Raw genomic sequence first — 25,878 nt, forward strand, 5'->3', positions numbered from 1 at the left:
AGTAGATAATTTGTTTCGTTCTTCTTGCTATATCTTCTCCTATCAGAATATTCAGCCTCTAAGTCATGCTCCTGGCAGCACATTCAAGAAAAATATATTTTACACACATTGGATTTGATTCCATCATAGGCCTAAATGAGATTTGAGAATTGTAGAGCACACAGGAGTGAGTTAGTAAGAGAAGTCTAACGCTGAGGTAATAGTTCTGTGGATTAGCTTTTAGTGTTTAGATCTGAAGCCTTTGCCAGGCAATGCTGCTGTAAATTAAGTGTTCTTGAGGAAGCAGGGATATGAGTGACCCTCACAGCGGTTGTGCCGGTGGGGAATGTGTGTTACCGGGTGTGTCTTGGTGTTAGGGTGCGCACAGTGCCTTCTAAGCTGTTGCCAGAGAGTTACACATGTGTGATCAGTACGCAATGGTACTTCATATAGGCCCAGTAGGAGCATTTTGCAGTATACTCCACCCAAGCCCAGCGCACTCATTCACACTCTATTGGCCTTAAACTGGAAGGAAATTACACATGATGCTTTCCTTCATGTCTGTTTTTTTTTGGCACTCTAAATGGCTTGAAGGTTTTAGTGCCCACAGTCACTTTGAAATATTCTTACCTTGTAAGTTTCTCTGAAATGGCACATTTAATATCAAACATCTTTAGAAAATAAGATTACATTTTAAAAATGTGATTAATACTTATGAACATCTGGTGCCCTACTCTTTTATAGTAAGGGTATTGTAATTACTATTTACATTCCTTCTTTCTTTTTCTGTGTTCTTAGAAAACAAAACCTGTTGATCAGAAACACATTTAAACCAAAACCAAAGAACAGATGCATTTAAATCCCTGGGTTTTTCTCAAGAATATGGACATTATTATAACCAATTGTTTGCAACAGATTGCAACATATTAGCATATTGTTACATATAGTGGAATACTCTTATACATAAATATGTTTCATATGTTTTCCAACACTGAATTAGAAATAAAAAGAGACTGGGTCCTATAGCTCTTTAAAAGAAAATTGAGCAGCACTGCCCACTAATGGTGAAACAACTATTTCAGCACGGATGATAAAACTGTCAACTAGGATGTACTGTACCAACAAGAGTGTTGACCTTGGTCATGAAGCAATCTTAAATCTTAAACAGCATAATAACTCAAATCATGGTGAATGCAAGTTGAGGATTACAACCTGTGTGGTTAAAAGACAGAGAAAGAGAGAGAGAGAGAGAGAGAGAGAGAGAGAGAGAGAGAGAGAGATGGAGCTCTTCCATTCATAAATCTGTGATTTATGACAAGGCTTGCAATGTGTGGGGCCAGATTCTCAACCACTGCCCCACACAGCAGCGAGTGTGTTTTACAGCACTGCTTTGACATTTGTGGTGAAAATTCATCTTGCTGTAAGACAGTTTTAATTAAATCATAAATTCCTGTTCTAGAGATGTGATCTAAATGTGCTATGAGCCAGAACAGTAAATTTTTCACAGAGGGAGTGAGTATATGTGGGTGTGTGAAGAAGCGGTGACTCACTAAATGACTCAGAAAGCTAAAAAGCCTTTAAAACTGCTTTTTCAAAGTCATTGTGGGCAGAGGAGTGTTCTAAGGTAAAATTTAATGGAAGAGACCTCTATTTAATTTTTCTTCTCAGCGTGGACAACACTTCCTGTTCTGAGTGAAGATTAGTTTGTATAACGATCATTGTGATCTCTACCACACCTCCTGCAATGAATTTGCCCAAAATGCAGCCCATATAGAAGCCAAGCCATGCATTCCACAGCCACATGAAATGCCTGCAAAACATCTCACACACAAACGTATAGAGGCCACACTCATGAGTAACATTTCCATAGGAGTCAAAGCCAAGCTCCTTTATAGTTTAGGAACAGTATGGGAAAAGAAGGAGGGAGGAGAGACAAACATATAAAAATGAGGGAGAGCCAGCAGCAGGATTAGGAATCCAGAACATACAGAAAACAATACAATGGGAATTGACTGGATGAATGAACAGAGAGTTTAAAGAAAATATGCAGGATAAATATATTTTATGTGTCTGAGAAAATGAAAGGATAGGGAGTCGAAAAACAATATACCTAGGCATGTCCGAATCAAGAAACTGTCTGCAAAGACACAAAACAACATTCAGTTAGTGGGCTTGAGGGCAGATGTGTCAGAGCATTTGCTCTCCTTGATGTTATTGACATGGACTCATAGCAGAGGCTTAGCCAGCTCTGAGGGTGCTGTTACAGCAGCCATCTTGATTCAAAGTAGGGCAGCCATTTTGTTTTTCCAGAACAAAAACAACACAGCGTGCCCAAATGGCTGTCCCTCTGCATAAACGAATAATCACCTTTTTTGTTCTATTTAATGAATCTGAATGTGAGTTATGAGATTATGTTTGATGTAAGGGACCGCTAAAGCACTGTGGTTACACCATAAGAGAGGAGGTCATGGTAAAATGTACTAGAGACTCAAAAGTAATTATCATTGATTGTCAAAAAAGAGAAGAGAGTGATTGCATTTGTGGTTTTGGCTTACTTGAAAAAGATTAAATGCAAAGAAGCATGAATAACTTTGAAGAAAAGTCAAAAACGCAAAGGCCAAGGCATTTAAATCTAGGCTTGTGATGCTATGCAATGTCAATGTAAAAAGCTAAGATGATGTTACTCTGATGGTACAGTGAAGGTCAATGAAGTAATGTGCATTGCACTCTCACATGAATAGTGAAAACAAAAGCTGGATTTTTTTGTCATGCTGTGAGGTGCTCTGTGATGTATTGTAAAGATTTATGGATTAGTGGTTTCAAGGTGTAAGAACTGAAGTTGGTTAGCTATATTGTAATGTTAACACTGCATGAGATGCAAACATTTGTCTTCAAAAATGTTTAAAATATTGCATGCAGATCACAACCATGCAATTATTATTAGTAGAGGTGCCTTGCACTCTATCCCCTGAGTTCTCAACAAGCAGTTAGTAGTCTGAGCAATGGAGGGTTTATGGAGTAGGATGGATAGAATTAATGATTGATGAACAGATGAAGAATGAACACAAAGTCACACAGCCAGCAAGGAGGTGAACTAGAGAACATTCACTAAATTATCTTCTTTACAATCCGCTGTGGAGGGAGATGTGGTCTTTTTTTTGCTTTTCTTTTTTTGCTTGCTTTTCTTTTTCCAATAAAGGTGACCTCCTTCATCTGGACTGATTGAACCACATTGTATATTGCAAATGAAGCTCTAATTGTTAATATTTTATGGAAAAAAAACAATGGGAAGTCAGTGTGTCAGTGGAAAGAAAGCAAAACATCCAAAGCGCCCTGACCCATAGCTTCCTGATTATGGGTCCCGTCATGCACCAGGCTCTAAAAAGGTTCCAGTGCAACAGCAGCAGCAGCATTTCTGCAACTCTGGCATAATCTGGCATTATGAGCACTTTGAGAGAGAAGTGTGTAACACAGGATGAGCATCTATCTGGAAATGTTTACAGCTTTAGGATGTTGATGAAGCATTACATCTTGAATAATGTAGCAGGTCCTATGCCTAACACCACTACTCTGCAGTGGACTGTGGAAAGGTTTTTGCAGGAGAGCACAGTATAGTCTATATAAATGTAATCTCCATCAAACACGGACACTCTGTGTGCTGTGTGATTTTGAAGCACCCCACCGAGTCAGGACATTACGAATCCTTAGAACACTACCTTGCACTGGCAAAAAAAATCCCAACTGTTTTAATATCTTCCCATTTAAGTTGTTGTAGTGCACTATTTGTCAGGGCTTTAGATCTTGCTTTGAGATCTGATTTCAAGGAAGACGTAGGCAGAGCTGTGTAATGCAGATTTCTATGTGAAACAGAGCCCTAGCATTTTATACAGGGGGGCGGGTGTTAAAAAAAGAGACAAAGCGAAGAAGACTACTGTGTGGTATATTCCTGAAGACTTCAACAATAAAGCAATGGGAGTATTTTCCCCAAAGTACATGAAGATCTTGTTCTCTGCCTAAAAACACTGAAATAACTGGAAAATAACTTTCAAACTTGAATTATTAAGCCATTTACCTAAATGTTAAGGTCATTGCTTATCTTAATTTATTTCTCAGAGCTTGTGAGAATTCAAAAACATGCCTGTCATCTGGGGAGGGCCGAATGTATCCAGCAGATAAGATGTTGAGAGAGAGGATGTTGGGGTCGATGATAGTCTCATCTGCTTCAGGCGTATTCCGGATGCGACCTGAATTACAAAAAGAAGCTTTGATGCTCCATGCAAATGTTTTAATTATATTTTGGTATATAAAAGAAAACATATGGTTTCTGTTAGACCAAAACATCATAACTCAGTTTTTTCCCTTTTTATTGTATTTTCTTACATGAAAACTACAGCTGCTGTTCACATTGAAAGAAATCACATGACATATAGATAAAAAGAAAAACAAACAAAATAATTATGATACATAATTAAAAAGTGTTCTCACAGTAACTTAACTCCTAATACAGACTTTTTATTCTCATGAAAATTTCATTATCTCAATAGTGCAAACTGCCACTTTGCTTTAAGACCACAGATCACAGGAACAGCACTCACCGACAACCAGCTCACGAACCTCATTCCACTCAATGTCACTTCCTGTCTCATGTACAATAGTCACTGTCACTCTCCTTTGAATTCCCTGTGAGAAAGATAATGTCAAGCTATGTTGAGAAATCAACTATCTACTGCCTTCTGTTGGGCTGTGTAGAATAGAAGGGCTGACCTGGTGTAATAGGAAAGTGCCATGACAGGGCATTCCACCTCTGTGATCAACTGCTGCAGGGACATAACTGTGAGATAGAAATACAAAAAAAAAAAAAAAATCACTGAAGGCATAGCTCTTTGCAAGCAAAAAATAGGTCTCTGTTCCTCACTTCCTTTGAAAATTTGTGAGAGGATTGTAAATCAGTGTTCTGTGGTCAGAGGAGTCCATGCTTCAGCTTGTTTTGGGAAAAACAGAATAGGTTTATGTGACACAATGAAAAACATGGCACTGTCTGTGTTGCAAACATCAATTCCTAAATTTGTCCTTATTTTACAAACAGAATTGTTTTGTTGGTTTCAAATTAGTTTCAAATTACAACTTTGTAACAAATTACATATTTCAGCCTGTATTGCATTTTAAGTGTGCCCCAACTTTTCAGGAAATGGAGTTTGTACATCTCATTTTAAGTCATCATATTGTCTTACACACACACACACACACATCTCATCTCATCTTCTTTTCCGCTTTTCTATTTCAGGGGTCACGGTACACACACGGTACACACACACACACACACACACACATATATATATATATATATATATATATATATATATATATATATATATATATATATATATATATATATAGAGAGAGAGAGAGAGAGAGAGAGAGAGAGAGAGAGATTCATTCATTCATTGTCTGTAATCGCATATCCAGTTCAGAGTCGAGGTGGGTGCGGAGCCTACCCACAATCATTGGGCACAAGGCAGGAATACACCCAGGAGTGGGCGCCAGTCCTTTACAGGGACACCCACACTCACACATGTTCATTCATTCATTATCTGTAACCGCTTATCCAATTCAGGGTCACGGTGGGTCCAGAGCCTACCTGGAATCATTGGGCGCAAGGCGGGAATACACCCTGGAGGGGGCGCCAGTCCTTCACAGGGCAACACAGACATACACACATTCACTCGCCAATCCACCTACCAAAGTGTGTTTTTGGACTGTGGGATGAAACCGGAGCACCCGGAGGAAACCCACGCGGACACAGGGAGAACACACCAACTCCTCACAAACAGTCACCCGGAGCGGGAATCGAACCCACAACCTCCAGGTCCCTGGGGCTGTGTGACTGCAACACTACCTGCTGCGCCACCGTGCCACACACACACACACACACACACACACACACACACACACACACACACACACACACACACACACACACACACACACACACACACACACACACACACACCTATTGATAATTTTGAGTCACCAATTCACCTACCAATGTGTGTTTTTGGACTGTAGGAGGAATCCGGAGCACCTGGATGAAACCCACACAGACACAGGGAGAACACACCACACTCCTCACAGACAGTCACCCGGAGAGGGACTTGAACCCACAACCTCCAGGTCCCTGGGGCTGTGCTATTCTGTAGTAACTTGTATAGCACTGCAATGCCAAAGTTTACTTTAGCGAAGGTTATTGTGCACAAATTCATCACTAATGTACTGATGTGCTAAGTGTACTGAATATTTGGATGGATCACCAAAATGTCTCATTGGTTTCACTGAATCTGCATATTATGAAATTTTTGCATGAAAGATAAAAAAAAGTAAAGTGAAACAGTCTGTAAACTTACTCTCCATTGGCCTCCAGCTCACAGATCTCAAAGAACACCATCAGATCATATTTACAGTGGCAGGGTCCTGCAGTGGGTCGTGTGAGGGTCGTTAGCTTTGTTGCAGGCACTGATTGAGAGAGAAAGAGAAAGAGAAAGAGAGAGAGAGAGAGAGCGATATCAGGAGTTGACCAGGGGCTGTAAGTGAGTCTATTCACTCACCACAAGCTGGAAGACAGGAATTTGAGTTTAAAATAAGAAGGAAAAAAAGAGAAATGCATCAAAGTAAGTTGTTGAAAAGAGGTAAAGAGGAAAAATACAGTTAGAAAAGGGGAACAGAGGAAAGCCAGGGATCCAGAGGCACAGAGGGAAGGCAAATTCTGTTTTTGAATGAATGAAGAGTTATCTGAATAACAGTGATCCCTCTGTATCTGCAGTTTTTGAAAATGCATTTTCAGTCAAACATCTGAACCTTTGAATCAGTGGATGGACATAGTTATTTTGCCCTAACTGTATTATACTTACAGTAAATATGGTTAGCCTATTAAAAAAATATACAATAACTAGGTCCGAGGACAGCCTGCAAATGTTAAGGGACTACTGTAATCAAGAAAATAAAGTATAGTCCAAATGAAATACAAGATAAATGCACATAGCACAAAATCAGTAGAGAATGCATCCCTATCAATGATTAACACAATTATAAACCACAAATAAACAGTGTAGATAGATATATCCTGTTAATGAGAAGGAACTCAGGGAGAGAGAAAGAACTGGAAAATTGCACACATAACCAACAAGCCTAAGAAGAACCCCTGGAACAAAATATCCTTCAGTAAATGCAGTTACATTACTATCCGCATTATTTGGGTAATACAGTGACAAATGATGAAAATGTATTACTTTTTATGTCATTTTGAACTAAACTATCATGACAACCATGGACCTTAGCAATAATTAGTGAATTTTATAATAATAGATGTGACCCTTTGTTTCAGGGGCTTTCCTAAGCATTGTACAAACATGATCATTACAGACCCGGTTTCTGTGCTTTAATTACTGAACAGATAGAGAGGGGAGGGGCTGTCAGTTTGGCTTGCTCCTCCCTCTCAAGGAGGAAGGAAACAGCCACACCCGCCGCATTAAGTGCGTGTCCCGACAGAGAGTCCACCAACGCCCCGTTGAAGACCTCTGGTACCAGGTAGCGAATCAGTTCCAGTGACTTCTCCCGATCAGGTGGGGTGTCGTTATCTGCAGCTATATTCCCAACCCCAACAACACAAAACTGAAGTGACATGGACCCCAACAAATGACACACAAAGCAGTATACTGGCAAAGCCAAGGCAGAGCAATAAGGTTTCGGTGTTTACTAGGGCTGTAAAATGATTAACCTTGACCATGAAAAACACAGTAAAATATCCTTTTCAGTTTATTGGCATGTATCTTTTGTATGTCAGAAATACATATTTTAAATTTCTAAATATATTTTACACCCCCCCACCCCAGATTTCCAATTTATGGGAAAGTAAAACCTGCTTTGATCAGCCATAACATTAAAACCACCTCCTTATTTCTGTACTCATTGTCCATTTTTCAGCTTTAGTTACACTTACATGCTGTAGTTGCCTTGTATACTTTGTTAGCCCCCTTTCATCATCTTCTTCAACAGTAAGGATTACACAGGACCACCAGAGAGTTGGTATGATTTGAATGGGGGATCATTGCAGTGAGACTGACGTATTGGTGGTGTGTTACTGTGTGTTGTGTTGGTAGGGGTGGATCAGACACAGAATTGCTGCTGGAAATTTTAAACACATCAGCATCACTGCCAGACTGAGAACAGCCCACCAACATTCAGCCAACAGCACCTTGTGGGCATTTTCCTTGACTTATAATGAAGGACTAAAGCAGTTGATACCAAAATATTTCTGCGGAGCCCAAATTTTGAACCAATGGACTGGATATTGACTAGTACAAACTGCAACAAAAGATAAGCTAGTGTCTCTGACTTTACATCAACAGGGTGGACCAACAAGGCAGATTATAAAGTGGACAGTGAGTTTTAAGCGAAGAAGCAAATGGCAGACTAGTGTAACTGGAGTGCTGAGAAAGATCAACGATGGTTTGGAGGTTTTAATGTCATGGCTGAACCATGTACAACAATCTACAGAGAGTAGAGATTATTCTTAAAACTTGATTCATAAGCTATGAACTAACAGTTGTATTTACCTGGCTTGGACAAAGGCATGACCCTTGGGAACGGTCTCCTGCATGGGCGCAGTGGGCTAATATGAGAGAGAGAGAGAGAGAGAGAGAGAGAGAGAGAGAGAGAGTGTATTATTTAATTAGAACTAAAATGCAAAGAGATTATGAGAGAAATGAACATAAATTACACAAGAGGGCATAATAACAAATTTGAGGCAACAACCTGATAAGGTCCTTGCACAGAGCAGGGAAAGGCTGCTTCTGATAGTGGCCGAACACTTCAAACACAATTGGTTGGGTCTTTATGTACTCCACAAATGACTTGGTAACCTCCACAGCAATCTGAGCAACCACAGAAAAAAAAAGTCATATAATTTAATCCAATCAAAAACTAGAATGGTACATTATTATTGGCCCTTGGGTTAAGGATTCTTACATTCTGCACATGATAGAAGCCCAGAGGTGGACCTCGTCCTGTGTTCTTCAGTGGCTCTGTGGAAAACGCCTCGTCATGCCGGTGAATAAAACTGAAAAATAAAAGATGAAATAAAAATTTATCATCTCCATTGGTGTTTAATGAAACCTTAGAGATCTATAAGAAGAATAATATCTTCTGGCTCACTGTGATACTTTTGGAATACTTAACAAAATAAAGTCAGCCTGTAGATATTATTTGTAATTAAATAGTGAACCATGATAAGAATAATTTCATCAGGTTCACCTTTTTATGTTGGACACTGCTTTTTCTGTAGCATGTTCTATTATATCTATGAACAAATAGGAGCTAAATATAAGGACTGCACTTACTTGAATTGGCAGAAAATATCTGCATACTCGGCAGAAATGCTGGATGCTTGGAGCACAGTGACCCTGAATGTGAAAACATCTCCAATCCTCAGATGTTCCAAAGCTCCCTCCAGAACTCCATCCAAGCCTGACTTGACTGGACTGTCCAGATCTTCTGGGTTGGCTGCAGAAATATCAAAATACGCTAAAACCCCTTAAGTCCTCATATTTGAGCCTTTACTGAAGTTTGTAATTTCTTTTCTTTTCCTTATTCTTCCCTTTCTAATAATCCACCATCTTTCTTTTTCTCCTCCTTCTATCTTTTCTCAGTCCCGTCAAAGAATACTTTTTAATTGCATCCAATAGCTGTAGAAGCTGGTGAACTCATTTGTTACCTGCACAGGTGTTGTTGTTGACTTCATCTGCAGATGGCACCATCTCTGCAGTCTGTCCCTCACCCTCCACGATTCTTAGCTCCTCCTGAGAAAGTCCAGAGCGGGAAAGACTGGCTGGGCAGGACTCTGCCTGGAACTGAGAGAAAGTATATAAGTATAGTATAAAAGTATAGTTTTAAGTCCAAAGTCTCTTAATCTTTCTGGCGGCTGCGATAACACGTTTGAGTCAGGTAATCAGCATCATAAGCATTGCTTAGAGCAGTTTGGACAACATTTGGGGTTTCAAAACTGAACTTGGAATATCTAGTTTAATGCTTAAAGAGTGCAGTTATTGCTGGTTACATTAAAGGTATTGTGTAATTCAATGTTAAATTTGTAATGCACAACTCATTGTAAAAAGCTGCAATGAATCTTGAATTGAGGAAAGAAACATCATCATTCATGTTTTTGCCTTTGCATAACATCGGCACTAAATTGCAGAAACTGTAACTACTTCTACAAAATAGAATTTATAGCTCCAAATAAATGACTGACAATTGGAACATTTAACATTTTTTTTAGCAAATCACAAAATTTTGACTTCAGTAACTGCTTATGTATCGAATTTAAATGGTTCTTGTGTTAAATAGCCAGCTTCTTGTTTTCAATTCATTCATTATCTGTAACCGCTTATCCAGTTCACGGTCGCAGTGGGTTGAGAGCCTACCTGGAATCATTGGGCACAATTGGGAATACACCCTGGAGGGGGCACCAGTCCTTCACAGGGCAACACAGACATTCACTCACACCTACAGACACTTGAGTCACCAATCCACCTACCAAAGTGTGTTTTTGGACTGTGGGAGGAAACCAGAGCACCCGGAGGAAACCCACGCGGACACAAGGAGAACACACCAACTCCTCACAGACAGTCACCTGGAGTGGGAATTGAACCCACAACCTCCAGGCCCCTGGAGCTGTGTGACTGCGACACTACCTGCTGCGCCACCGTGCCGCCCATGACCACTTCATTTGATTCATAAATAAAATGGCAATTTAAGAAGCAACTTAAATTGTTTGGCAACTTTAGCTAACAGAAAATACTGCCAAGTTGCTAGTGTGTTTTTTTCTTTACATTTAAAGCCTCTAAGAAATTTAAGTCTTATTTTAATTGAGTTTAATCTGGGTCCTCATGGTCCCCTATGTAAATGTATAAATTATGACTTTGGAATATCTTGCTAATTTCTAATAAATATCTACTGAATTTCACCAGTATTGCAGTTTCCAAAAATGACCAATCACAAGACTAACATGGCTCCACCCTCTCTTCAAGTCTAAATAATCCAGCAGTTGAGCCCAGTCATACCAAGCCTCACACTGAGTAAACCCAGCGCTCGATCACAACCATAATTCAAAGTGAAAAAAAAAAAAAAAACAGCTTCTGTCTCAAGGCTGTGAGTACCAAACATGTTAATTAGTATATTAAGGCCACGCCTAGACCAGTAGAAACTGTAGAAAATAAAAGTAGGTAAAAGTAAAAAAAGCAAGAAAAAAAGTAATATTTTTACTTCTAAGAATTAAATTCCTACAAGGAATGTAGGCTAACTCATGAACTTCCCTGAGATGTTTTTTCTTTTTATGCATCGAGTGTTCTTTACCTTCTCAAACTGCTGGTCTTCGAAGGATATCTTGGCGGTTCCTGACTGACGCACACCAGAACCATAATCAGGTGCCTCCTCATCAGCTGGAGGAAAAACCAGAGAGCCTTCACTTCACTCCCTCACGAAGTCACACGCACTGTGTCCTTCAGATACGCTCATGAGATTTATGTAATATAGCAACATTATTGAGGTCTATAAGAGACTTGAAGCTGGATTATTTAAGCCAAAAGCAAAGAATGTCTAGTTTTTCACCTACAAGGAGGGTTGAGTTTTGACTTAACTTATATACCTAATTGAAAAATATTACTTTATGAAATACCTCTCAACCCAACATGTACATGTACCATTGTATCCAAATCTATGCACTTGCTAACAGACATTAGATGCTAAAACGAAAACATGCCTTGCAAAGTTTGAAATATTATAAAGCCAAAAAATGCTTTAACTAAATGGTTTAAAATATTAACAATCCACAACAATCGAGGCAATATTTCATTAAACTGAAGTGAAACAGCCTATTTGTAACTAATGAGAAGTGTTGATATTACCTTTCTCACTGGGTGTTACAAGCATTTTTTTCATATCTTGGGGGGAGTTTAAGGTCCCAATCTTACCTGAGATTGCTTGCACAGCCACGCGCAGAAAACCTTTCACCTCTCCCTTCTCACTGACGATGGCTACGCGATGTACCAGCGGCACAGGATACAGCAGATTACTGAGATACACAAAGGCCCTGTGGGAGAAATGTTGTAAAGAGTCAATATAATAGAAATGATATTTAGAGCTAAGGATCTGATGTCTCAGTTACAAAGGACAAACACAACACACAGCTGCAAAGCAACCAAACAAGCAGGACTGTAGTGGCCCTCGAGATGACTTACCCTAACCCTGCCTCACTGAAAATGATAAATCAACAGCTAAGTTAGATCTCATTAACTCGCCTACAAGGAACATATTAATATTTTATTTTGTTAGACTTTAGTGGGTTTAAGGAGCATATGCTAGGAGTAAAACTAAACTCTTATAAAATATAAATATGTACAAAATCTACTTGAGATGCACAGTGTGTTTGCAAGAAGACAGAGAATATATAAATAAATATGCATCAGTATATAAATATGTGGTGTATGTATGTGTGATATATTTTCCAAGAGCTCATATCACAAAGCATTTCAGACTAGAAATACAGATTCTACAATTGTTGACAACTCTGATCACAAAAAACATCTTTGAGCAGCCCATCCCCCCCCCCCCCCTTAAAAAGATGAATTATGAAATAAAATCCAGAATCAAAGACAGGTTATAAACTCAGCATATAAAGCTAATATATATGGTAATGTTACACTGTATTACAAGAAAGTGAACATGAACCTTGCAGAAACATGAGCTTTATCATACATAAAGCAATTATTTTCTACAAATCCTGTTTCTTCCACAAATCTAGTATTGTAACATATACATAGTCAAAACTACATTTCCCATGATCCCATGGAGGGTAGACATTTAAGGGAAAAGGGGTGGTCAGCAAAAGAAACAGCTAAATATAAGATTGGTGAGGTGCAAGGGCAAAGGCATGCTCAGGACAAAAATAAATAAATAAAAAAAGAACTAAAATATTTTTACTTACTCAAGAGATTATAAAATGCAAATTAAATATATCAGGCACCACTATATAAGCTTGAACAAACAATGTCAGCCTTGAAAGCCATACGACACCCAAAAATGAGAAATAAGAAGCCATCTTGTGACAAATGCTTTACAATCGGCAAAAACAAAAGTGAGCGTGAGCCAATCCAAAGGTCTCTGCGTCAAACCTTACACAAAAAATGTGAACGTATACAAACAATGTGGCATGCCCAGTAGAGACATCTGTATTAGAAACCAGCTCTTTCATCTTGAGATATGGGAGACATCCTGAATTGCTGCTTTGCCATATTACAGGAACCAATTATTGAGTCACCAGATGAATCATTGGATCTTATTCATCGGAAATCCATGCCATGTAAAGAAAAATCTAAGCTTGTTTGTTTCTGTGTTGGACAAAACAAACATCTGCTATGTGTGAGACTACGTAAGACTTCAAAGCTTTTTAGCGTCCTTTGAAGAAGCGCTAAGTAATGCAGCGCAGGTAAAGCTGTGACACACACCTTGGCATGAAGCACTTTAAGACAGGCTTAAGGTCAGACTAAGCAGTTTCATGTTGGTCATTTATAACTGTGTTAATGCTTTCAAAACAAAACATGCTTAATTAATAATAATCCTGAAGAAGTCATTTATTTTAAATTGGAACATGCTAGATTTCCAAGGTGTGTGTTCATATAGTTCAGATGAAGGTCAAATGTGTGGAAATGAGAGAAGACAGGTTTAAAGCCCAAAAATGTCTACCAAATTCATGGTCTACAAAACAGTAAGGTCATCCTTGCCATAATCAGGTAGAGCATACCAATCCTCCTCCAAGCCTATGCATATACAGAAGCAAAAGCATTGGCCATCCACAACATTTCACTGTAAATAAGACAACAGCACAGGCAGAGTAGACCTGCTTTGATTATGAAGAAATGTGTGTACATATCAGAAAAGATTTACCTATAATAATCTTATTCTGCACTTACTGTATATGAATGTGTCATTTCCATTGTATGTGTTCATCATATTGATGTGTGGTTGTATATGTGCTTGAATTTGTACATTTGTAAAGTTTTTTTCCTTTTTTCCCTCAAATTAATTTAGCCAAAACACCTAATTTTTCAAAGAAAACCTCACATTTTTAGCATTGCCCCATAGGATACACCTGTTTAATTTACCTTAATCTTACAAAATAAAGTACATTTTTACTAAATACTAATAAGTACTTAAAATAATGAAGAATTTTAATCCTGGCACAGCGTTAACTCTCTGAAGTCAGGCATGTTATCAGTGTATCAGGAAGGGTAGCTTTCTTGAGACATTAAAACACTTCAGTGTCACCAGCAGGGTGACACAGCTTCACTGCTCAAAACAATGACACACAATGTGCATGGAAAAAAGAGCTATAAAAAAAGATAGATCTTGCCAGTAACTGTTCAAAGCTTTTAAAAACACCTCAGACAACAATGTCGCACCTGATACATGCATGAAAATCTGCTATGCAGAATATAGCTAATGAGTGTAGCTAGGAAGTAGGTGATTGTAATAAACCTACAAATTAATATGTAGTATTTTTAGCTAAATATGAATGTATGTGACAAAATACAGGTGTCCTGGTTCTCAGTGTGAAAGAGCTAGTTTCCTTTCCCAGCATGCTCCTGAAACCTCACCAACCTTCCCACTACACTGAATAAAGGAGAGCGCTCGTAAAAGGGGTCCTCCGCCTCGCCAGAGCTTCGGCAAAGACCCCTCTCATCATCCTCATAATCTTCCTCATCCTCATCATCTTCGTTCTCGAGCTCGGAGCACAGGTCATCGGACAAGAGCTCATCACTGCAGTCCTCTAACTCTGCCCCCACCCCTCCGCGCAGCCGTGACTGGACAAGCTCGGTGACTTCGGAGGTAGTGGTGGGCTCGGAGAGGTCAGGGGAAGCCATGCGGTCACTCGCTTGCTCACTAAGGCATGAGGTGAATAGGGGGTTGCTGGTGTAGCCAAAGACATGGGAACCCAGTTAGTATGGTAACCCAGTTAGTTGCTGTTTTACGTAAGGGCTGGGTCACCTCACTGAGTTGCTCAGTTTTCTGAGAATCCAAATGTTTCTAACCGGCAACCCATATGGGAGTAAAATATATTTGCTAATATTCAAGTTTATGTATGTGCCATACATCTGGATGTATTGCCATGAAGAATCTCCAATTCAGTCTTTTATTAAATTTGCTTACACTAATGTTTAATGTTTGTTCACAACTAAAAATGATTTATTTAAATGCTGTTACATTAATGTTCATTACAAGCTAAAAATCCTTTTTCATTTTTCCCCACTTATTATTTTGTTTATGTTCAGACAGAGAAGATATGTACATATATTTCCTCATATCCAAAATATATTAAAATGTATGTGGTAAAATTCCAGTTCATTTTCTAAGTTACTAAATATGCAGTAAATAGAATGACTAAGGCATTTATACAAGAACAAAATGTGCCTGAAGAGGCTCTTCGGTAGAATATGCTTTGTTAGTGAATTACATCCTGCAGTACTCAGCATTCACAGAATTGCAAGTTGCCTACACTGGCCTTGATGATACATTCCTTAGAAATACATAATGAGAAAAAAAAGGACTGGGACTGAGATACGCTTTGCATATTAAGACTGTCATAAGAACAACCAACAGAAGTTAGTGGTCCAAAATCTATTTAAAAGAGCTAAAATATTTAATCTTTTATTAAATCACTGCTAGGACAGAACAAGTGCAGTGTCACGCACCTTCCAACTAGGCGAAACCAGGGGAAGCGGTCATAGAAGGGGTCACCTCCTGTCAGCACACTGTCACAGTCTTCTATTGCAGTGCTAGGTACTTCTGCAGCACGGTCATACATCTCTCTCATCAGGTCCAAGCGCTGCCTGCAGGGGGCAACATTTGTTGCTTTATATTTGCATCACAGGTAATACTTCCACATTGTAGGATTATCCTGCAGCATGACCAATGTCCAATGTTAATATTTGATGTTTTTTGTCATATAATATACACAAATGTCTTCCTCATTTTATTTATTTTTTGTAGTATCCTACATTGCCTATCTATACAACTTGTGTAAGTATGAATTCAAAGTGGCAGACATTTTGAACTTCAAAGAATATAACATAAATATGTGGATCTCTACCGGAGTTTTTCCAGAGTCCAGTAATGTGTGGCTCCATTCTTCTGGTCCTGTACCTCCACAGCCACAATGGTGCGAGGGAAAGGGCTTTTCTCACGATCTTTAGCTACCTCAGCTGGCAGCAGGTCAGTGGGTAGTGGAGAGTATAGAGTGTCTGTTAGCAACACAAACTGGAACTGTACCTGGGAATCCAAATCACATTAAAATAATCCATTATGATACACCGTCTTATATGTATCATTTAAAGAAGTGTTTGAAAATGAATCTCCGTTGCAGCTAAATCTTAAGTCACCAAGACAAAGGCTCTAACCTTCTTTTTGAGCTCCACACTAATGGCATTGGCCTCTTTGAGGAAGATAGCATTGCCCCAAAGGAGGTCTCTGAGGGATGTGAACTGGTAACACCTCCATTTCCTGAATGCCCACAGAGCCAGCTCTGTCTCCCTCTCAGTCCATTGCACTGTGGCAATTGAAGTTCAAAAATATTTAAAATTTAGTGATGCCTGTCCTTTTCACTCAGCAAAAAACAACTATTGTATATACAGTACGTATATGTGACACTAGACTGATATTTAATTTCGCTCACCTTCCTCCTCAGGCTCTTCCTCTTCCTCAGCTGCTTCAGGATAATAGCGATCAACCTGCTTCTGTAATGCCTCCAACCGACTCTCATAATCCTAGAAAAGGTCATATTACTGTGTGTGTCCCTGTGTGACTGTCTGACAGTAGTAAGTGTGGAAAGATGGCATTTGAACTGCACTGACTTTGGGGTACTAGAATCTTGTTAAAAACATGTACATCATTCATTCATTTTCTGTAATGGGTTTACCAGCATTCATCACACACTCATTCACACCTAACCGAACATGTGTTTTTGCATTGCGGGAGGAAACCAAAGCAACGGGATTAAACCCATGCAGACTGTTGAAGAAAGTAGCTTCACAGACAGTCACCAGAGGTGGGAATTGAACCCACAACTCTGGTGCTGTGTGACACTACCAGTTGTGCACTGTGCTGCCCCCACATAAGCCCCACATAATTTTATGTCTTCTGTGCTGTAAAAACTGTGGTGTGTTTAATAATCCAAAATTAATTTAAACATTAATTTAGCCACATCTATGTTTTTTTTTTACATTATTCTGTATCTTACTAGTGATTAATAATTTAACTGTGCTAATATTCTTATTAAAGACAGTCTGAGTTGGGTCTGACTTTGATTTGCCTGTACATAAGTGAAGTACATATAATAATTACTTACCAGTCTCTGTTGCTCCAGAAGATTATTGGCCTCCTCTCTTTCTTTGCGGTACTGATCTTCCAGCTCTTGAAGCCTAACCACACACAGAATGAAAGGCACAGATGCAAAATTAAAAATTAACAATCTCACCCACAGCTTCAGTCTTCACCCCTCCACCCCCACTTCTCATTATCCCACCTCTGGTCCATCTCTTGTTTCATATCAATTCCCTGTTTCTCTAGCAGCTCTCTCTGGGCGAAAGCCCAGTCCACAGGCTCAATAGGTGTCTCTGCGCAAGGCGTCCGCTCCCGCTCCTGCCTCGCCTGTTCCGGGTGGTTAAAGCGGAACACATGACTCTTGCCCATAATGATGCGGTTCCCTAAAAGAACCAGGCCAAACCATAAGATATGACAAAACACAAAACAGCTGTAAACTTTATTCAAGAAGAAAAAATTATATTAAGATCACAGTTCAACAGTACTGTCAGAAATTCCACAGACAAAACTTAAGACTTGGCAGACACTTGCTGTCTTCTAAAAGTGTTATATAAATAAAATTGTCTTGTCCTGTCTGTTACTTGTGAGCTACATTAGCTTTATAACTTCAGGCAGTTTACTGAACTTTCATCGTGTGCTAATTAGTGTGAGATGCATAGGCATATGTCATTGCTGAAGCTATTCAAACAACTTAATGCAGCTGTTTACACAAACCATTAGAGAACAAATAAAAATCACACTGGGGCTGCTTACTTGTGCGTTGTCATTTTAGAAACTGCTAAGTAAGCTGGGAAACTGATTGAGGGTAATGAGACTGACCTGATCTCAGGACAATAGGTTCTGTCACTTTCTTCCCATTGACATAGGTCTCAGCTCCTTCACATGGCTCTAGAATCACTGCTATAAAATAAAATGCAAAGGAGTAACATTAAAATGAATCTATTATGAGTTTATGTGTATTTTGCATTCAGAGTGTACTCACTGTGATAGGAGAACAGTTTACTGGTCCTTAAATGAAAAAGAATTGTATGTATCCTGCTGAATAAGATACTTAAAATTTCCGTATTTTCTTGTTGTTTTAGAGGAATAAAGTTTTGTTACATTACTCTTTAATGTAATTTATCTACACTTTATACCAGTACGTGTTCTTAAAGCACTGGTGAATATAAAAACAATTAGATCACTCTAGAAAATTGTATAACCATAACATTTCTGCATAAAAATTAGGATGATGTTATAGGAAACAAAAATAGATCCAAACCAGTTCTGTGAAAGCATGTCCAAACCACAGCTTTAATCTCAATAATAACATTATTCTGGTGCCTTTAATTTCACAGCAACCCTGCAGTGAATTTTACAGCAGAAAGGTTTGAAAGTTACGAGGACAAAACATAAACACTAATCTTGGTAATCGTTAAGCAGAGTATTTTTGCCTGAAATTAAACACTAGCATTCAAAAGTTTGGAATCACTTTTAACAATTTTATATTCGCATGAATTTATACAAAATGTGTTGCTCTTCATAGGTAGTGTTTACCTTCTTCCATAGGTTCAGTTGTGCTTGTGAAAATACAATGTTCTTCTTTTATGAAGTGGCCACTGAGGACAATGTCTTGCCTTATCATTGCATCTTCTCTTCCAACTCTGAAAAACAGGGAGGACAGACAAGAACCAGATAGCTTGAATTGCACAAATGAGTGATATCTACAAAATAGGCAAAATAGTCACTAGGATAACTGCACTAACCTGGTGATTCCATCTTTGATATAGTAGAGGAGGCACTCAGACATTAAAGGATCTTCATTCAAATTCACCAGATGCGGAGTCTAAAAAACAGAAAGGTTATGTTTACACAAGCAAAGATGTGATAGCACTCATCAAGTCTGAATCCTATTAGGGTTGTCTACTAAAAAAAATCCCTTTTGAATTAATCGGCAAACATGGACAGTCAGTGATTATGTACATTTTGAATTCTTTTTGTAGTCCCTTTTATGACTGGAAACAGGGCCCAATATGTTTAGAGTATGTCTATTAATATTGTTTTACTTTTAAATTCAGATTAATCAACCATCAAATTCATTGTTACATTATTAACATAAATTGTGATGGCACATTATATGCTATCAACACACCTGTACACCTATAAGTTTATGGAGGTTTTCTTGCTAGTCTCAAACTTGACTATGCCATTCTTCAAAATAAATCTTATCTACATGTTCAACTTATCGCATTAAAAACTGCATGCAGACTGGCAAAGTGGAAACATTAAGTCACTAAGCTACCAGTTCACCACTCAAACACTCAAAGTGCATGCAGGATAGAGACAGATCAAAGATTTTAAAAATAGATTTAAAATACAGTGGCAGAAGAATGTAAACTGTGACAGCCACACAACCACAATAAATTAATATCCAAGAATTATTCTAATGCCATTATCAGCATTAAATATGAAATACAGAGGAACTCGTTAAATAAACAATAAAATCTTGTGAACATCTCTGGATGAGATGCAGCAGTACCGATAGTTCACATTAGGAGAGTTTCAGTGAAGAAATCCCAAAAATAAATCACACTCTCCAAGGAAACCAACCTCATTTGGAGAGAATAACCCGACAGTGTCTATAAAGATGGGCTGTGGTTTTCTTTGTGCCGGCTTCAAAAAGCAAGAATAAAAATGCATTCACAGATGATTCTGCTGTCAAAATGAATGGCTTTGCTCTTGCTGCTTTTATAGAATGATATTTTTATGTATGCATTATTCAGTTTTTTAATATATATTTTTATATGTTTGTCCTCGTGAGTTCTTCTACCTTCTTGGGTGAAAAGACACCAAGAGTGCCTCCATCTTCCCTCATGGCCACGCCCATCTCAGCAAGCAGAGCTTCTCTGTAAAAACAATACATGACGCTATTTCTCACAAACATGAAAACCCTTCTAAAAACTTCAGGAGCCCTGTGTTATAGCAAGATTCCTATTTAGTGTTCACATACACTTCACACTTCAAATGATCAAAAGTTTGGTAACTCATTAATTAATTCATTCATTCATTCATTAATTGTCTGAAACCGCTTATCCCGTTCAGGGTCACAGTGGGTCTGGAGCCTACCCGGAATCACTGAGCGCAAGGTGGGAACACACCCTGGAGGGGGCGCCAGTCCTTCGCAGGGTAGGTTTGGTAACTACCTAATTAAATAATTTGTGTAGATAATCAATATTCAATAATGGATAATACTGTTGGACTGACCTTTCCATTCTGATGGCCTCTGTACGACGAAGCTTCTCCTCCCAAGTTTCATTGAGCTCTGCAATAATTTTCTCTGTCTCCTAGTTATTGGCAATGAAAAATTCAAAAGTCAAAACATGTTCAGGAAGGCTGGATCTTCATAAGCAAAAATATGGCAATTAACACATTAGAGCTAAGCAGTTAATTGTACAGGAGTTGTACATCAAATCTATAGATGTAGCCCATCAGTAAAGACCTGTTTTATATCTGTTTGCTCCTTTAGTTATTTCATTCCACACTAGAGACATGAGGCAAATGTAACAAACACATAGTTTAGGCCACCAATTAGAAATGTGCTGTCTGCATGAATTATCACACACTTGCCTTATGTCAAGTTCTTAAGTATAATCACAATTTATATTTACTCCCTTATGTGGATTTTTCTCATACAGCTGTATTTAGCAGTACAAACTAAACTAAGACTTCAGGTGACTACAGTTTTTAGCTATATAGTGGATTTCAGATTACTGTAACGTTAGTTATCTGAATCATCTCATAACTTTTTGAATTTCATGGAGAAAAAACATTCATGAGCATTCTGGTGCTGAGCCAGTGTTATGAAGGGCACAGACACCCTCACATCGCTGCTCTGATTAGTCTGTCTGTCACCTGCCAAATATGTCGACAAAGGGGTTTCCTTGGTCGGTCATGCAGAGAGAGATTCCCATTGTATAATACCTTGCACAAGTTTCAGAGATCCAGGTTTATGTAAGCAATGTAACATTTTTGCAAATATGGGTGAAAGATCATATGCCATATATGTTACTTGTGGTAAACAATGCATTGCCTGAGGAAAGAGAAATTAAGTCATCTTTGGTACATAAGATGTGGGCTAAGAGCTAGATTTTCAGATGTGCATCTATTAGCTTCTGTTTCTTTTGAGATACATTGAAGCTCCAGTATAAAACTAAAAAGTAAGAGGAAAAATGTGGCTAAAACATTGCTTTAATACACTGCCTGGAATTGCAATTAAGTCATGGCTGAATGTAATTATAATTCTAGGTGATTCATGTATTTTATACATTAACTGAGTCACCTTGAGCCGCTCAATGGCCTCCTCACTTCCAGGACTGAACATGATACGGTCATGTAGACTGCTGATGGATCCAGCCCGGCTGGACAGAGCAGAGAGGGATGGGGAGGGACTCATCCCCGTCATGGCATTGGTCACTGTGGAGAGATCACCCCTTTGATTGACTGCTTGGCCAGTATTGTTATTGTTCTTGTAATCGGATAAGTCTGTTGGGGAGGGGTGCCGGGCGGGGTGTGGAGGGAGGAAGGAGGGAAGGTGGGAGCAAGGGATGGGGGAGTCCGAGAGATTCGGAGAGAGAAGCAGACAGAAAAGGGAGAGCAGAGAGAAGGAAAGTAGAAAAAGAAGACAGAGAGAAAGATATGTAGCTTAAAAAGAATGTGACCAGATTTGAGAAGGCCAGTACATATGTGTCGAGACACAAGAGAGACACTGAAAGATAAGGAAAAACATTGTTCTGTAGTCCACAAACAGGGATAAAAGTAAAAGCCAGAGGTAGCACAAGCGCAAAGCAGCGCAGGTCCACTAGCACTGCTAAGTGTGGTGTGACTATTAAGCTTCAGCCAAAGCACTGCAGGTAAGACACCAATCCATACTCCCTCAGGTTTGTGCAAGGACTGTCACAATTGCTAAAACTTAAGTACTCCATTTTAAATATCAATGTCATAATATCAATATCAATATCAATACATAAAATGTATAATCTTTATGATAATAATGAATATTTTAAATGTTCCTATTAGTTTTTCTTAATGTAAGAAACTGAACTTGCATTTTTGACACAATGCAAAAATAGTTAGGCAAAAAAGTCATTTAAAAGAATCATCTTTTATATCTTTGTAAAGGTTTTTTGCTGTTAGGTTTGACGGATATTTAAGCTAATTCTTAAAATTACTCAGCTACAAACATAAGTGATTATATAGTTGACAGCCCTGTATCTTATGTTATAGCATACATGCAAATCTTCTCCTTCTGTTAGTGTTCATCCAGCATAGTAATGCTAATGTTAGTTCCCCTCATGCAGCCAGACCAGTACTTCCTGGTACCTTGCAGTAATGTAGTGTTAGGGTGAAATTCTTCAAAACTGCTCCTTATCCCTATAATTGTTATACATAAAGGAGACCCATTGCCTGCACTATACTCTGCTATAGAGCTCATATTGCGGGTAAGAGCTAGTGAGTCTTATTAAGTACTCCACAGACCACAATAAAACCTCCATTACCAGCTCCATTAAGGTCTGAACAAAAGCCATATCTAGCACATAAGGGAAAGTGTTTGCATTAGAGCTGCTATTGAGCTTTCATGCAGCTCACATGAGCTCCCCTCCGGAAGCATCCTCTTAGCCTCACCTGATCAGCCCCAATGTGTTATCAAGGGTTATTTCATCACCAGTGAGCCTGCATTAGCATATTGAATAATTACAGCTTGCTGTCTAACGTCGCCATCTGTATAATGGCAAATATGATAGGCTACATAAATGACTAATAAACAGAGAATGGTGTATCAGTGATCTTCAGTAGAATAATGTCCCCTGGCACCAGCAGCGCTGCTATGGAAACAGAGAGCTTCCGTTCTGTCACTAATCAAAGAAAGCAGGCACATAGCAGAGCCTAAAGATATTCTTACTAAAAGAAAAATGACCAAGCTTCTGCAATCTTTTACAGTGAAAGGCTGTGAATTTTCTCTATCTGTATATTAGTGTAGCAGTTTGGAAAATGTTATACTGAAGAAAAGGCACATTTATTTTCTGATGTGAGCCAACATATCTGTCTCCATGAAATTCCATTTAAAAAACTCTCTCTTTCTCTCTCCCTCTCTCTCTAGTCTAATGTAACTACAGGAATGGCCATTGCATGTGACCACTAATGTGCACACCTCAAGATGTTATGATTCACAAACCAGTGACTGGAAATCAGCTTAAACTAATGGTTGCTAATTTCCCAATAATACAAAATACGGAATTTTTTTTACTACATTAAAGGCCCATTGCCTTCATTTTTAAATTGCGCTTCCCTGGGCTCTACTTATATTTATGTTGAGTTACTAAAAAATAAATAATAAATATTTACATTACTATTTTACCACCCCTGATTATTACTTAGAATATAATAATAACAAAAAAGAAAAACATAAACAAAGAATAACAAAAGAGGAAGTACTGGTAAAATATATATAAATATTTATAACTATATAACTATAACTAAACGGCCACAGGGCCACATCCTTCCTTTATTTTTACATTGTATTTTTCACCCTCAGAATGTTTTTTTTTTTTTTTTTTTTATGTACTATCAAAAATTATGTCTGTTTCCAAACTTTATATGTCCTTTAAAAAATATTTGTTACTGTGCCTTTAAAATTTAATTATTGTACCTCATCCAAAAAGTAGTACATGCTACAACCTTAAGCCGAGTAGGAGGCAGTCAATAATATTGGCCCTTTAAAGGCCATGCTTCAATCAGACAAGCAGGTGGCACCCCTCTGCCCAAGAGTAACAATAATCTCTGCTCTAAATTACTGGTGACAACAGGTTACTCATTTCTAAGCATGACTCAGCAAGCCTGAACAGATAGAAAGAAGGAAAGAAAGAAGCTGTATGCTTATTTTCTATCTTTCGTATTTCATTTTTTTATTGCACGTTAGTAGGTCTAATATGGCTTATGGACACGTTGTAATACAGCCATAAATAAAGCTGCAGCTTGCATCAGGCAGCCAACTGAAACAAAAATCCTTTCTAAATATATGCTGTCACTCAAACACACATCAGTGTGTCAGAAAAACCTTTAAAGACTCACACTTATGTCAAATCTGATAAGCTCTACCAACAGCTCATGCCATTTAATTTACAAATGAAGCTAAAAACTCAACATTTGTTTACTTTGCACTGCTTAAAGCAGGATATAAATGTTAATCAAATGAGAGATGTACGGATGAGTGATATCGGTTTAAGTATGCACTGCTACATTCCTCCTACTCAGCACGGCAAGCCAAAAAAGCCAGCAACAGAAAAACAGAGAGAGAGAGACAGAATAAGAGAGACCACAGCCCTGCAGCACCAGTAAACACAAATTGAGCTTTAAGCTGAAACTCCAAACCAGCAAACAGGCTTTAGTGAAATAGCACCTGATATCTTAAAAACAGAATCCCTCCACAACAAAATGGAGTACATCTAGACCTGACGGTGATTTGATTATTACTAGGGGTGTACATTTCAAACCAATAATATAAGATGTAAGAAGTATCTCATGTTGTAAGATGTAAAAAATGTCTCATATTTCTGCAAATAACTATTTTTTATGATTTTAAAGAGGTTGTGCTGTAGTTGCATGATGCAAAATTTTTTAAGTTATATTTATAATTTAGACATTAGATCTTTGTTTTGTTTTATAATGTTATATTGATATAAATTATCAGTAATAATAATAATAATAATCAGTATTTTAACAAAATATCCATTTCTTTTGTTTGTTTGTTTTTATTATAATGACATAAAAAAGAAATCAGATTGCCAGCATCATATGGCATGTCCAATTAACAGTGTAAAGAAAGAATGGAGATTATAGCCTGGTTGCCAGTTTATACATGCACCTCTAGAAGCTAACTGAACCTAACCAAGCCAACATTCAGTTGATGTGTCATGAATGTGAATATGTGACTGGTTCTTTTTGTCATTTAAAACCCCCAAAAGGCAGCTGGTGCTGCAGGGATCTGCCACATCCAGGAAAGCTGCAAAAGCATAGGAAAGAGAAACAGAGAAAAAGAGAGAGTGCCAAGGAAACACACATTTCAAACCAGCGTTGTCATCAATTGGGCCTCGATATGCTAAGAGAGAAAGAATCACAAAAGACAGCAGAGTGAGGTGAATAAGTAAGGAGAGAAAAGTCAATAAAACAATGAGAGAGAGAGAGAGAGAGAGAGAGAGAGAGAAAGAGAGAAAGAAAATGTACTGAAAGACACAGAACGTCAGGCAACTTCAAGTTTAGACAGCTTCTGAAGGTTACTACACACTGTTGTGAGCTGAACCCTAAAGGCTGAATTAAGAACACTCTTGTCTAAAGACATATGTCCAATAAACCATAAGGCCATAAAGAAGAAAAGGATCGGAAGAAAAGACTGAAGTTGGAGTATAGAGAAAGATTGAGTGCAATGAGTGTAGAGGAAAG

General features: G+C 38.3%; 1 protein-coding gene across 11 annotated transcripts in view; it reads right to left on the bottom strand.

Annotated features, from left to right (window-relative positions):
* Positions 1-25,878, bottom strand: part of kif1aa (kinesin family member 1Aa) — a 70,518-nt gene that overhangs the window by 15,395 nt on the left and 29,245 nt on the right. For 3 of the 11 annotated variants that reach the window (XM_066664475.1, XM_066664477.1, XM_066664476.1), the window contains 26 exons: positions 25,499-25,537; positions 21,722-21,924; positions 20,647-20,726; positions 20,213-20,288; positions 19,149-19,228; positions 18,940-19,046; positions 18,223-18,303; positions 17,606-17,786; positions 17,429-17,501; positions 16,757-16,847; positions 16,482-16,630; positions 16,175-16,353; positions 15,777-15,914; positions 14,686-14,994; positions 12,000-12,118; positions 11,383-11,468; positions 9,746-9,881; positions 9,372-9,534; positions 9,001-9,091; positions 8,788-8,906; positions 8,589-8,644; positions 6,381-6,489; positions 4,744-4,810; positions 4,575-4,659; positions 4,118-4,223; positions 2,090-2,116 (listed from right to left, as the gene is read on the bottom strand). In XM_066664475.1, the coding sequence (XP_066520572.1) occupies positions 2,090-2,116; positions 4,118-4,223; positions 4,575-4,659; positions 4,744-4,810; positions 6,381-6,489; positions 8,589-8,644; positions 8,788-8,906; positions 9,001-9,091; positions 9,372-9,534; positions 9,746-9,881; positions 11,383-11,468; positions 12,000-12,118; positions 14,686-14,994; positions 15,777-15,914; positions 16,175-16,353; positions 16,482-16,630; positions 16,757-16,847; positions 17,429-17,501; positions 17,606-17,786; positions 18,223-18,303; positions 18,940-19,046; positions 19,149-19,228; positions 20,213-20,288; positions 20,647-20,726; positions 21,722-21,924; positions 25,499-25,537 (2,950 nt within the window). The remainder of the gene's footprint in view (positions 1-2,089; positions 2,117-4,117; positions 4,224-4,574; positions 4,660-4,743; positions 4,811-6,380; positions 6,490-8,588; positions 8,645-8,787; positions 8,907-9,000; positions 9,092-9,371; positions 9,535-9,745; positions 9,882-11,382; positions 11,469-11,999; positions 12,119-14,685; positions 14,995-15,776; positions 15,915-16,174; positions 16,354-16,481; positions 16,631-16,756; positions 16,848-17,428; positions 17,502-17,605; positions 17,787-18,222; positions 18,304-18,939; positions 19,047-19,148; positions 19,229-20,212; positions 20,289-20,646; positions 20,727-21,721; positions 21,925-25,498; positions 25,538-25,878) is intronic. The other 8 variants (XM_066664480.1, XM_066664478.1, XM_066664479.1 and 5 more) reach the window with 8 other exon arrangements.

The sequence above is a fragment of the Hoplias malabaricus genome, chromosome 3, assembly GCF_029633855.1.
Source record: "Hoplias malabaricus isolate fHopMal1 chromosome 3, fHopMal1.hap1, whole genome shotgun sequence".
NCBI classification, from domain to species: domain Eukaryota; kingdom Metazoa; phylum Chordata; class Actinopteri; order Characiformes; family Erythrinidae; genus Hoplias; species Hoplias malabaricus.